This window comes from Nicotiana tomentosiformis, chromosome 5 (genome assembly GCF_000390325.3).
Source record: "Nicotiana tomentosiformis chromosome 5, ASM39032v3, whole genome shotgun sequence".
Classification (NCBI taxonomy): domain Eukaryota; kingdom Viridiplantae; phylum Streptophyta; class Magnoliopsida; order Solanales; family Solanaceae; genus Nicotiana; species Nicotiana tomentosiformis.
In genome coordinates, this window is record NC_090816.1 from 109,018,399 (window position 1) to 109,032,194 (window position 13,796).

General features: G+C 36.9%; 1 protein-coding gene across 1 annotated transcript; it reads left to right on the forward strand.

The window, feature by feature from the left end:
• Window positions 1–4,488: 4,488 nt before the first annotated feature.
• Window positions 4,489–7,660, forward strand: LOC138891381 (cytochrome P450 71AU50-like). Its single transcript, XM_018772517.3, has 2 exons — window positions 4,489–5,886; window positions 6,480–7,660. The coding sequence occupies exons 1-2, from the start codon at window positions 5,011–5,013 to the stop codon at window positions 7,095–7,097; spliced, it is 1,494 nt and encodes a 497-aa protein (XP_018628033.2). The 5' UTR covers window positions 4,489–5,010; the 3' UTR covers window positions 7,098–7,660.
• Window positions 7,661–13,796: the final 6,136 nt, after the last annotated feature.

A 13,796-nucleotide genomic window follows, 5' to 3' on the forward strand; every position in this document is an offset into this window, starting at 1 on the left:
TTGCTTTTTGCGTGTTTTTTGTATGCAGCTTCGAGTGTATTTTTCCCTGATGGCATTATGAATTTCGGGCATTGATTCTTCCGGAACCAACCCTTTAACGTGAGGGTTCTTATAAGAGAGGACCCTCTTATGTTTACGGTGCTCTTGAAGAGGACGTCTCCTGTTCATTACGGCACAAATATTTGAAGTACTTGTTTAACTTTCAAATGGTAAAATTAATCGTCGTTCAGACAAGAAACAAGATAAAAACAAAAGGATTTCATTTCATTTAATTCCTTCTATTTTCAAACGTACATAAGCATTTTGCTATAAAGAAACAAAATTTCCATGACTTGTGGCTATAAAACAAATTACCATGATTTGTGGCTATCTTGTACAACTTGTTTCTATGAGGCTGACTGCGCAGTCCTCGAACACTATGATGTATTATGTTCCGGATTTACGTTCCCCAGTTGACATGGCATTCAGTGCTGCCTGGCATTCGGTGTTGCCGTAACCTCATATCATTTCCCCTAGTGTTCGAATGCGAATTGGAATACTGGAAACCTTGTACCTTCGAAGATCCCACCAATGAATTGCTAGGTAATCCTTCACTCGGCAATATATCTTGTTTCCCATTAGGAACCCATGCTATCGAGCGAAAGAATACCTAACAATCTTCTAGTGGTTTGTGCTCGTGAACGATCGGATAACCTCTTTTCGGTAGCAAATTTAACTTCCCAAGTGAATTTGCTATCGAAGTAAAGATTATCTAATCATCCCCGAGTGGAAACTTACTTATTTGCCTTGTTATCAAAGGTCTTATCACTGTTGTCTTCGTAGTATACTTTTCATTACTGCCTCGTTAAAAAACTTGCCAGAAAAACCCAATTAGGACAAAAACTGAACGAAGTGAAAAAAAGTGCAGCACATACTTTTCGTTTGACTGTTTTTTGTTAGCAGTAATATCTTTTTAGGTGATCCACATTCCAGTTACTGTGCAACTTGTCTCCATTTTGGTTCTCCAACTCGTATGATCCTTTTCCAATGATAGCTGAAATCCGGTAAGGGCCTTCCCATGTTGGGCCTAACTTGCCCGAGTTGAGTTCCCGAGTGTTTTGAGTTACCTTCCTCAAGACCAAGTCTCCTACTTTAAAATATTGGAGGTTGGCCCTTCGATTATAATAACGCTTCATTATCTGCTTTTGGGCCGCCATTCTGACACGCGCCAAGTTCCTGCGTTCCTCGAGCAACTCCAAGTTGATAGCATTGCTTCGTTGTTTGATCCTTTGCTCTCCTCAAAATACCTTAAGGTTGGTTCCCCCACTTCCACCGGTATCAAAGCTTCTGCACCGTATACAAGGGAAAAAGGGGTCTCTCCCATGCTTGACTTGGCCGTTGTTCGGTAAGCCCATAGAACCCAAGGTAATTCTTCGGGCCAGTTGCCTTTTACTGCTTTCAACTTTTTCTTGAGGTTTTGAATAATCACTTTGTTTGTTGACTACGCTTGACCATTTGCGCTTGGATGATAAGGTGAAGAGGTAATCCTCTTTATCTTCAAGTCTTCAAGGAACTTTGTAACTTTTGTGCAGATAAACTGCGGCCCATTGTCGCATGTAATCTCTTTTGGTATTCCAAACTTGCAAAATATATTTTTTCACAGGAAGTCGACCACTTCGCATTCTTCGATCTTCTGATAAGGACATGCCTCCACCTATTTAGAAAAATAGTCAGTCAAAATTAAAAGAAATCTTACCTTTCCAAGAGCGAGTGGCAGTGGTCCGATGATGTCCATCCCCCATTTCATGAATGGACACGGGGACATAAACGAATGTAGGGATCTGCCAGTGGATGTACTAGAGGTGCGTAGCGTTGACACTTATCACATTTTCGTATGAAGTATTTGGCATCTTGTTCCATACGGGGGCCAGTAATATCCTACCCGAACTAATTTCAGCACCAAATAATTTGCACCCGAGTGGTTGCCGCATATCCCTTTTATGGACTTCTCTCATGACATAGTTAGCTTCTGATTCTCCTAAGCACCGGGCCAACGGGCCTTGAAAGTATTTTCTGTACAACTGGCCTTTCTTGAAGTTATAACGTGCAGCTTTGGCGCGCAATGCTCTTGATGCTTTGGGGTCTTCGGGCAACTTTCTTTTTTTTGTTTGTTGATTTAAGGTCTCACTCTGTTTGTTTGTTTTTACGGAAAAGGGTCAAAATTGCTCTTATACTATTGGATATTATTTAAAATTATCTTTCTTTATATTTGGTCGATTGGGTCCCTACCTTAATACTCTTGTTCAAATCTACTCCTAATTTAGACGGCAAGCCAGGTATCGTTCCCAGACTGAATTGACCATTCTCCAATTTAAAATACCCGAATCCATCTCTTATCCGCCCATACCCGACCCTAAAACCGTCACTCTCAATTATCCTTTCGTTCGCCCCACTATCACGAAAAAAATCCCACCCTATTCGGATCTAAGTTCGCCCCACTATCACGAAAAAAATCCCACCCTATTCGGATCTATCTCTGACCCGAATCTATTTTAGTCAAATCTTCTTCTTCGTTTGAAGCTTCTCTCAACGTCCATTGTTTGTTCATGACGTCATTTTTAATCGTTGAAATTCAAATATAATAAAAACAGAGTGGGTAAGCAACCCCTTAAGATTCTTAAGCTTAAAGTAACATTTTATTTCTTTGATTAAACCCTTTTAATTTCTCACCAATCACTATCCCCAACTAACGCCTTTTCTCTTCAAAAATCTTAAAGACCACTCTTTTATTCACTAAAATTGAGGATTCTTCAAGTTCTTGACATCATTTTGAATTTTATACTGAAAAAATAAAACAGTTAGCAGCGTTACAACAAGGTCATTGGAGCAACAACTTTAGAGGATCGTTAGATTTGTTGTCTGATGGGTCTGTTAAGTCTCCAGCGACTATTTTCTGGCTTGTGCTACATGGGGTTTGCTCTTTGATCAGTTTAGTTATGGGTTTCAGGTTTTCACATTTAGTGTTCTTCCTTTTTTTTACTAATAGTTTTTCACCATCTCCAAACAATGTTTTATTTCATGATCTGACTAAGATGACGTCATTATCCGGTAATAGTACAACGACGATTGAGGAAGAGGTGGCGGTGCTAAGGGGGAGTAGTAGTAGTAGGGTGCTGGTAGGGCGGCATGTGATATTTAATATAGTTGTGGCGCCAACCAAATGCTATTGAGGTGGAGTTAATTGAGAGTGGCAGGTTTAGAGTCGGGTAACAGGGCAGATAAGAGAGGCTTCATGTATTTTAAATGAGGGATGGGTCAATTGAGTCTCGGAGTGACACGTGGCTTGCCGTCTAAATTAGGGGTAACAGTAGGGATCCAATCGACTAAATAGTATAACGAAGGACAATTTTAAATAATATCCCATAGTACAAAGACAATTTGACCTTTTTCCGTTATTTTTAATATCAACAATGATGTATCCCTTGACGCCATGAGCTCGCATGACATTAACTACATATTTCTATTTGACCAAGCTTTTTTTTGGCCAAAAGTATTTTTTTTGTCAAAATTATTTTTTCTCAAAGTTAAAGTGTTTTGCCAAGTTTTTTTTAAAGAAAAAAGTACTTTTGAGTAGAAGCAGGAAAAAGTAGCTTCTCCCAAGAAACACTTTTGAGAAAAATTCACTTACAAATACTTTTTAAAAGCTTGGCCAAATACTAATTGTAACTCAAAAGTACTTTCTAAATTAATTAGTCAAATACAAAATATTTCTCACTAAAAATAATTTTTTAAAAAGCACTTTAAAAAAAAAAAAATTCTCAAAATAAACTGATTTTAGATGGTTGACCAAAATGCTATTGAGGGAAGCCAGTTATGTGGCAGACGCTTTTGTTGGCTATGGACAGAAGAAATGTACCCCTATACGGTTCCAAAAGAAAAGGGGAAAAAAACTTTTAAAATTACTAGGACCAACTTAATTAACACAATAGATTGTGTAGGAGGTGATTTCAAGAGTTAAAAAAGAGTGTAAATTTTACCAACAAAGTTTAGAGTGGGAATACAAAATGCTGAGTTTTCTATCTTTCAGGGAAATAAGTTTCATATTACATGATAGATAATTTTAAAAAAATATATTTAATGGTTCCGGAAGAACTAGATTTTACTTATTTTAAATCAACTAGATATATTTGAATATAATGTGTCATGGCCACCCATCATTGGAAGATTTCATTTGGCTTGTCCAATAAAAGAAATGACATTATTATTTATTGGTACGAGGCCTCCTTTAATTGTTTTTTGAAAAGTGGGTAGGTAGCTAACAAAATGTGCAGAGCCATAGCTAGAAACCAACAACTAGCAATTCAAATAGTGGTCCACCTATAAATGCATATAAGACAGATGATCAAAATTGTCAAGTAGCATAAATATTTACAGGGGTAGCTATAGTACATGCATTTATCAGCCATTAAATTTCTCCATGTGATGATAAAATGAACACGAAAATGTCCTCTCGGCGGTCCGTATTTTACTCGTACCATTTAATTCACAGTCTACTTTCATACCAAGAATGTTAAGTACTCTTTCATTCTTAATCATCGAGTTCGAGCCCAGAATACGAAGTCGTCTTTGTAAAGGAGCGTTTTACGCCCTCCCCTCCCCAATGTGCGAATGAACCTTATTTCCAATAAAAATGCCAGCAAACAATCAAGGCGGATGGTCTCACCAACACACTTTTAAGTTTCTTTAAATTATCAATAGCATAGTTAAATTGTATACTTGAAGTCGGTGCACAAGTTGAAGAGAATTTCTCCATTTAAATATGACCGTCAATAAGTGACCATCGTGTTCCCCAAGTAATGGAGTATTTTTGTTACCTTTTCCCTAAATAAAATTTCTAGTTTTTTGGTCTGTGGTCTATGCTTTTCCCCTCCATTTCCACCACAATTTCTCTGCTCCCAGAAAGAGCTATAAGTAGTATACCATTTCAATAACTAAATTAGTAGTAGCAAAAAGGGGGTGTGAATTCCATCCATGGCTTCTCTCTGGATAGCTATTGCATTAATTGTCCTGTTTTTTCTTCTTCAAGAATTAATGCTAAAAAAGAAGAAACTTCCACCAGGGCCAAGAGGGTTTCCAATTCTTGGAAATCTACACATGGTAAGCGATAATCTTCACCAAGATCTTTACAAAATAGCCAAGAAATATGGCCCTATAATGACTATCCGCTTTGGTCTTGTACCTGTCATTGTTGCTTCCTCTCCTCATGCTGCAGAACAATTCTTGAAAAACCATGATTCGACTTTTGCCAGCAGACCGTACCATGAAGTTTCTCAGTACATCTTTTATGAACAGAGGAATCTTGTCTCAGCCAAATACGGACCATATTGGAGAAACATGCGCAAATTGTGCACTCTGCAATTGCTAAGCAACGCCAAGATCCATCAGTTTCAGCCTATGAGGAAACAAGAAGTTGGAATTCTTGTGAATTTCCTCAGACACGCGGCGTCTGAAGGCACTGTGATTGATCTAAGTGCTAAAGTTGCATCTCTTAGCGCAAACATGTCTTGCCTAATGATATTTGGGAAGAAGTACATGGACGAGGATCTTGGCGAAAAGGGCTTCAAAGCTTTGATTCAAGATATACTTCACCTGGCAGCATTGCCAAATGTTGCTGAATTCTTTCCATTCCTTCGTGTTCTTGATCTCCAAGGATTCAGTCATCGTATGAAGGAATTAGCTCAGCTTTTTGATGGGTTATTAGAGAGGGTTGTCGACGAACATGTTGTTGTTCAATCCACTGAGCAGCAGAAGCAAGCAACAGATATGGTTGATACACTGATGGGCATTATGCAATCCAAAGAAGCTGAATTCGAGTTTGATCGTCGACATGTCAAGGCTGTTTTGCTGGTAATTTTCACTCTAAATAGTCTAATTGTGCATTGGTTTTGTCTGCTATTTATGGTTTTAAACCTTTGTGAATGATGCCCATTATGGTATTCAGAATAATGGAAAACATAAAAGCGCATACTCCTAGTCCTATATTGAACTGTTTTGTATGTCATAAAATAGGAAAAATTACCTTATTGGGCCGCCTTCCAAAATAATAGCAGGCAAATATGTATGTTTTGTATAAAGGGCAACCCAATGCACTAAGCTCCAGCAATGCGCAGGTCCAGGAAAGGGCCGGACCACAAGGGTCTATTATACGCAATCTTACCTTACATTTCTACAAGAGACTGTCTCCACCAAATATATATGTTTTGTATATTAAGTATAAAGATATATATAATATACACTTTATATACTTAAGTGTATATGTTTTCTATATGCTGACCAGCGCCTGTAATTAATTTTGGTCAAAGGGCCAAAACGAAAAAAGCCTAATAAAATATGCAGTATGTGTTTTGCTCCTTATCTTTGAACGTAGAATGCAAATTTTAGATTTCCAATTTTCAGTATGTTGTGAGTTTAATAGCTAAAGAATATACTGATGTATCCAGGACTTGCTGATAGCATCTACGGATACTTCATCAACAACAATTGAATGGATTTTAACAGAACTTTTAAGGCACCCTGATGTGATGAAAAAACTCCAGTGTGAGTTGGAACAAGTAGTTGGTAAAAACAGAATGGTGGAAGAATTAGACTTTGAAAACCTACAATATTTGGATATGGTCATAAAAGAAAGTTGTAGGCTCCATCCAGTTGCTCCATTACTTATTCCTCATGAGTCCATTGAGGATTGCGTAATTGATGGTTTTCATATACCTAAAGGATCTCGACTTTTGGTCAATGTTTGGGCAATAGGGAGAGATTCGGACACTTGGCTTGAGCCAGAAAAGTTCAAACCTGAGAGGTTTCAAGGAAGCAACATTGATCTTGGAGGACAAAATTTTCAACTTTTACCATTTGGCTCTGGCAGAAGAAGCTGCCCTGGTTTGCAGCTTGGACTTACCATCGTTCGTTTGGTGGTTGCACAATTGATTCACTGCTTTGATTGGGAGCTACCAAATGGCATGCTGCCAGAACATATTGACATGACTGAAAAATTTGGTTTAGTAACAGCTAGAGCTCAGCATCTAATGGCAATTCCTACTTATCGACTGCATATGAAGTAAAATGCAAATAAGTCAAGAAGATGCACCGCCTTTGATTTGAATATGAAAGTAGAAGAGGGGATGATCAATTGAATTGTAGCCTTTGTAAATAGCTTGCTGAAAAGTAAATTGCAGAAAATATAAATGACAGGTATATTTTATACCAGTTCGAATCTAATGTGGTATCCTAATCCAATCTCCTTGGATTGCAAGAGAGTTATATCTGTAAGCTCTTTGTGGTAACTTGAGTACGATACTAGGTGGATTTCCTATGCATACCACCAATGTTTTCACCAATAATTTGTTTTTCTCCGGTTCTTTTCTCTTTCATTTACAAAGTAAATCTACTTTAGGTGAAATATAATGCTTCGGTAAGAGTAAAAGAGAGAACTTGTGAATGGGTAGCCGACTGTATACAGCTTCGTCTTTCTCTTCTTCAATATATATAGCCCGGTAGATTTGAGCTAGCCGTTGAGAATATCTTTCTTGATTTCTGGTAAGTTTTCCTTGACTTATGTAAATCTTAAGTGATCTCGGAGGGATAGAGATATTCAACCCAAAGGATTTGATCCTTGGAAAATTTTTATATATGCCTAATGTTTTCCAAGATAAAGCTAGAGGTTTTCAAACATTTGCCTTCAAATAGATTATTTTTCCTCTTGTCTAGCTGTGTCTTTGCTTCATTCTTTCCTTATATGTCTTCAATCTTCTGAATGGATTGTCTCGGGTCTGTTTGGTATAGCTGCATCTTAGCTTCCTTCTTTCTTCTGGAGTTGTTACATAGTTACTCCTGAATTGTTCCTTTTTCTCCCGCCTTTGTCATCAAGTAACAAGAAAAACAACGCACATATAGAGTACACTAAATAGAGCATAGGAAGTCAGTCATACACAAATATAAGAGCATAGCAAAACAGTAACTAGTAGAAAGTTAACTAGGAAATAAAAGCAGTCAGTTTCGACATCCAGTCCAGAATGAAACAACAAAAGGTCTGAACATCAAGCTACAGAATCATAATTTGACTTACAAAAGTAGAGGTTTTAATATAAAAGTAGAGTTTTTAATATAAAAGAAAGATTTTTTTTAGATATATAAATAAAATAATAATTTGACTTACTTAAAAATGGATAAATAAATAACTTTCCTAACCTTCAGTTTCCCATTTTTTTGTTCCTCCATTTAAAAATTTGCTCATTCTTCCTTAATTTGTCCAAGTCAATCTTTTTTTTTTTAATCTCTTCATATTTCAGAAAACCCTATCTATTTTTGTATTTCTCGTTGATATTCTTACTCACCTTCTTTTTCTAAAATTTCACTAGTTCAAGTGTTCAACAATACTTTTAAGCTTACAATAGTTCTATACTTCTATTACTTTATAAAATCTTATCTAAGATCAACAATATCTCAAGAAAGATTAAACAAGTTGGCTATATTATAAATCGAGCAAGAATTATTAGAGAAAATTGATTATAAAAATATTATTAACAACTTTATATCTCAAAAAGTTAGAAGAATAGACTTCAAATAAAAACATATCTTATAACTTTCTTTTAAAAATTTAGGCATCATATTAAACTTTGGCTTTAGGCTTGAGCCGCCCCTGTACCCTGTCTAAATTGGTTAATAACTTTTTAAAAGTCATATAAATTTTAGAAGTCCTCAATTATCCGCCAACATATTAAAAAAAACCATCAACCAAATATTCCTCTCTAATAAGAAAAATAAATCTAAGCATCAACATATTGCTACCAACATACCCTATCACAAGTTTACGGCAAATTACATGCTTAAAGGAGCACAAACACTCAATTTAACACTGACATAGTCTTCAAAGAAGAAACCTCTATCCTAGGAGTATTTCCTAAAAAATTCTTTGCATATTTTACTTTAAGAAAAATCAGTTTCTTCTCCTCGATTTTGTAATTTTGAAATATACTGCTATTTAGCTGGTTTCAATTTTTCTTATAAAAAAAATCAGAATAACAAAATATTGAATTATACATATGTAAGATTTTAGGAATTTGGTTTCCTTTCTTTCCTTTTAGCTATTTTGAAAATTTAATTATTGCAACTTAGTTGGGTTTAATTTTTAAAAGAAATATAAGAATAACTAAAATACTGAATTATTAATTGTGATGATAATTTAATGTTTGATTTTAAGTTGGACTCCACAAAGACTTGGTATCAAAAACAAATATACATGGACGACTCTAATGGTGAAGAAATTCGGGATGGAATAGAATTTTGTTACATCCACGTGTAATTGCTCATTTTCGGGTAATTATTAATTGTGATGATACATTAATGATTGTTCTGGTTGAAGTAAAATAGAATTGTTACTTGGACGTATTATTTGTCATTAATTGTGATGACAATTTAATGTTTAATTCTAACTCGGGCTTGACAAAAACTAATATACACAGATTTATTTAAGTCTCCAAATTTGGAATGAAATTAAAGCAAATAAAATATCTAAATTTAGTTGGAATTATAATTTTATCCAACATATATGATACTTATGAAGGGTAAAAAAGACGAACGACATTTCGGTAAAGGCCTTCGTGCTTTTAATATAGTATTAGTCTCTATGTACGTGCATTGCACGTAAATGTTTAGTCAGTTATTTATATATAAAAGAGCAAAAATTAAATTTATTATAGATATATGAAAGAACAAGAAATTAGATTTATTAAAAGTTACATACAATCTTTTAAATTAAAAATCAATCATATTATCAACATAATAGTTGGATTCAAAACGAAAGAACATCGTATTAAAAGCATGCTTTAAAAACAAATCATATTATCAATATTTGTCTTTTTTGTAAAGTCTTTCGAAACTTATTCCTGAATTTTATTATAATTTTGCTACGTTAAACAATTAAGTCATTTGAAGAGGATGCTTATTCAGTAGTCGTGTGATAGTGAGTCATATTGCTTTCAAACAATTTTTAGTAAGTTTTGTTACACATGCCAAATAATAGATTAAGAAGGAAATGTATTTATATTAGTTTCTTCGCAGTTCTTTCATAATATTTTTTTTTTGAATCACTCGAGTTTTAATTCATTTGCTCTTTATGTTTGCGGCCGAGATAAATATTTGAATCTAACCTTGTTTGTCCGGTTATAGTCCAAGTAGGATTGGTATGACGCCATTGAAATTTTATATTGTCTGAGAAGAAGTAGGCTACTATCACAAAGACGCAAAACGATAAAGACCCAAACGAATTTGACCCAAATTCAACTTAGTAGGCTTGACCGTATGTGTAGTTTAAATCGAAAAAGAATTTTAGCCTTAGATGATTTACAATTATATCCTTAAATTATACAAATATTTAAGGTTATAAAAGTCAATCAATATCTCGGGGATATTTTAGTCGTTCAATATTTAATACAAATTATTCGTACTTTTATAATAATATAAATAGATATAGATATAGATAGATAGATTCTTTCCCCTAATTAAATCTACATTTTCTCTCCCCTGTCAACACCAAAACTACTTCAGATTTTAGATAGAGAGCTTATTAGAAGCTTCAAAAATATCTAAATTTAAATTTAAAAACAGAAACCATAATGGTAAACATCCAAATGCTTTCATCTTAGCTAATGATTTATTTCCTTCTTATTTGGTCGGCCATCAGAAGTCAAGCTCAACCAAAGCTGTATTTTAGTTGTTTAACGCCTCTCAAATTCATTTGGGCTGCTGGCGTCATTTTTCAATGATGGCAACTTGGTTTTTGTTACTCGGTTAGACTGTTACCGGTGGTTATAAAATCATTGATTAGTTATCGCTATTTATCCGAAAAAATGGTTAAAGTTGAATTTGTACGTAGTTCTAAGAATATTTGGTATAACTTAACACAAATCGTAAGGATAAATAGAAATTATCAAATACGAATTGTAAAGAATAAAAAATACACAAGGTTGGAAAGAAGATGATTTAAGGACTAAGCAAGATGAATTAATCTATAAAGCCAAAAAAAATAATCCTTCAATATATGAGAGTATGGTATTTTTGTTACAATGTTAGATAAAAACTGCCCTTTACAGAAATGTAGCCATCCTCTTATAGTGGAGGATCCTACTTTAGATATAATTAAAAATATATAGTGGGAAACCCATGATAAATCAGCTTTTTCCTAATTTCCGCCGAGATTCTCTCCCTTAGTGCGGTTGCAACGGCTCTTGTCTATGAGCTCGAGCTTGATCGGACTCGGTGCTGGTCAATATTATTTTTAGAGCTCGACGCGGACTTGAGCTCGATGCCGACTTGGGATCTGGTAATGACTCGGGCTCGGTATCGGTTGGCCTTTGCCCCTTAAGCTCGATTCTATAATATCTCATCATAGTTCGATTCGGACACGAGCTCGATAATGACTTCGAACTCGGTGTTTGACCTATACCTAAAATCTGAAGCTCGTTTGTACTATCTTTGGAACCCATCTCGATATTACAAAGTCTTCCTTTGGTCCACTATGATCCCATCTCGATCAATCGTAAAAGACCGAAATTAATTTCGACCGTATACAGATAGTCCCCTCATTTCTCGAGAAGGATGCGGTGAGAAACGATATGATTTATCAATGGCTCGATTGGATATGCGCTGACGTTTGCATCGAGCCCGATCATGATGTACGTGATAGCTGTCCCGTCGATTTAGCTTACCAAGGCATTTAATACGTGTCAGACGGTGGTCGGCCACCGCTGATATTGAACCGCCATTGCTTCAATCTATAAATAGCCCTTCCTTTTACCATTTATCACTTTTACATCTTTAATCTTCCAAATTTTCCAAATTTCTTTTCGTATCTTCTGAGTTCATTCGCAAATCTGCGATTCTTTTCTGCAAAATCCTTCTTCAAAACCACCAAATCTTTGTCATCTTCTTTAAATCCAAAAATGGTGAAAACATCAAAAACCGTCCCTCCAAAAGAAAAAGCTTCTTCTTCCCAATGTGTCGCCGACAAAACACCTGTGGATCCACGGCCTGAGGAGTACGTTCCGGCGGCGTGTGTTCTTACCTCCGATTTTAAGGTCGACAAAGGCTCTTCGGTTCCGGGCCGATGTGAGCCGGTATTGAGACATATGTGTTCGATAACCGGGGAATATCTCGAATAGGTAAAAAAGGATTGTAACTGGGGAAACAAAGAAGTGGTAGTCCCTTCTCCCGAAGAGGATATTATCACTCATGTGGAAGGGCTTTTAAGTGTGTACACTTACCCTTTCACGTTAGGCCCCCTCAACCATGCTATCATTAATTTTTGCCGTAAATACCAAATAACTTTAGGCCAAATCCATCCTTCTTTTTGGCGGATCGTTATTCTGATCCGTTTCTTTGTGAGCAAAATCTAGGGAATGTCTTTCACCCTCGACCACCTCATTAGATTGTACTGTCCCTGCCTCTTTCGAGGCGGGTTAATAAAACTACAGCGCCGGGCAACCAAGGTTCTGTTCTCGAGCATAGATGAGGATAAGGATAGAGGCTGGATGGGAAGGTTCGTTCGAGTGAAGACGTCGGACCTGATACCAGCCGAGAAGATGCCATATCCTGAAGAATGGAACATGAAGGGTAAGTGTAACTCGGCTGATATCTCCCATTGTTTTGCCTCTTTGTTTCCTTTCTTACTGATATCCCCTTTTGTGGTGCATCGGTTCCTTGGATTCCCAGTGCAGTTTCCGACTTCAAGGATTGGGTATGGGCCCTGGCTTCGGCTTCTACGTACGCCGAGCACTCATGGCGCGATTTGTCAAGGGGCCGATGAGAGGCCAAAAATCATGGTAAACTCCTTCCTCGCATTATTGATAGTTCGAACTATTTTTCGTACACTCAGATCAATTTTCTTGTGTGTAGGTTTGGGCAAGGATGCGGTTCTGAGACCCCTGTTCGGTGAGGAGTAAACTTCGGCCCCGATTTATAAACCGGCAAAGGACAATAAGAGAAAAAGGGCCTCTACTTCCGAAAATCCAAAACCGAAGGCTCGTAAATCGAGGAAAAAAACTATCCCCTTAACCTTAGAATCAGTTCGGCGTCTGAGGGATGAAGACGAGGAAGAAGAAAAAGACGACGGGTCCGTACTGGTGGCCCGAGCGAAGAAAACCATCGATGTCCCATATGCAGCTGGATCGATGGTGGTTTACAAGGCTCCGCCTCAAACTGAGGGTATATCGGAGAAAGATTTGGGCAAAAATCCCGAGCCGTTGAGTATCGAGGATAGCTCTCATCGAAGTCGACAGATGGTGGATATGTCTGAAGAGCTGTCCCTGACTCTCTTCGAACCGAAGAGAATGCCCCAAGTGACTCACTTGGGGCAGTTGTAATTGAAGACTCCCCCACTTTCCCTGCTTTTTTCGAAGGGGCAATTCAGGAAGCCCAAGCTTTGGGGGCCCTCGATATGAACCGATCTCATGAAGGAGAGGATCCCTTTCGTGATTTTTTTACCGGTGTCGAGGACGTTGCCGACACTAGTGATGCATCAGATCTTTTCCTCCGAGTGCAACAGGCTTTGAATCGGGTAAGCCTTAACTTACTTAGTTGGTAATGCCCTTTATGTTTATTTTTCTTTTTCTAACTTCGTTTCTTCTTTCTTGGCAGGCCGCAGCAGTTCATCGAGAAGCATGTTCTCAGTGTGGAACCGAGCTGCGTCGATATTAGGCCGACCTTCAACGGGTCACGGAGGAGAGGAACACCCTTAAACTCCTCATAGGGCAGAGGGGAGAGGA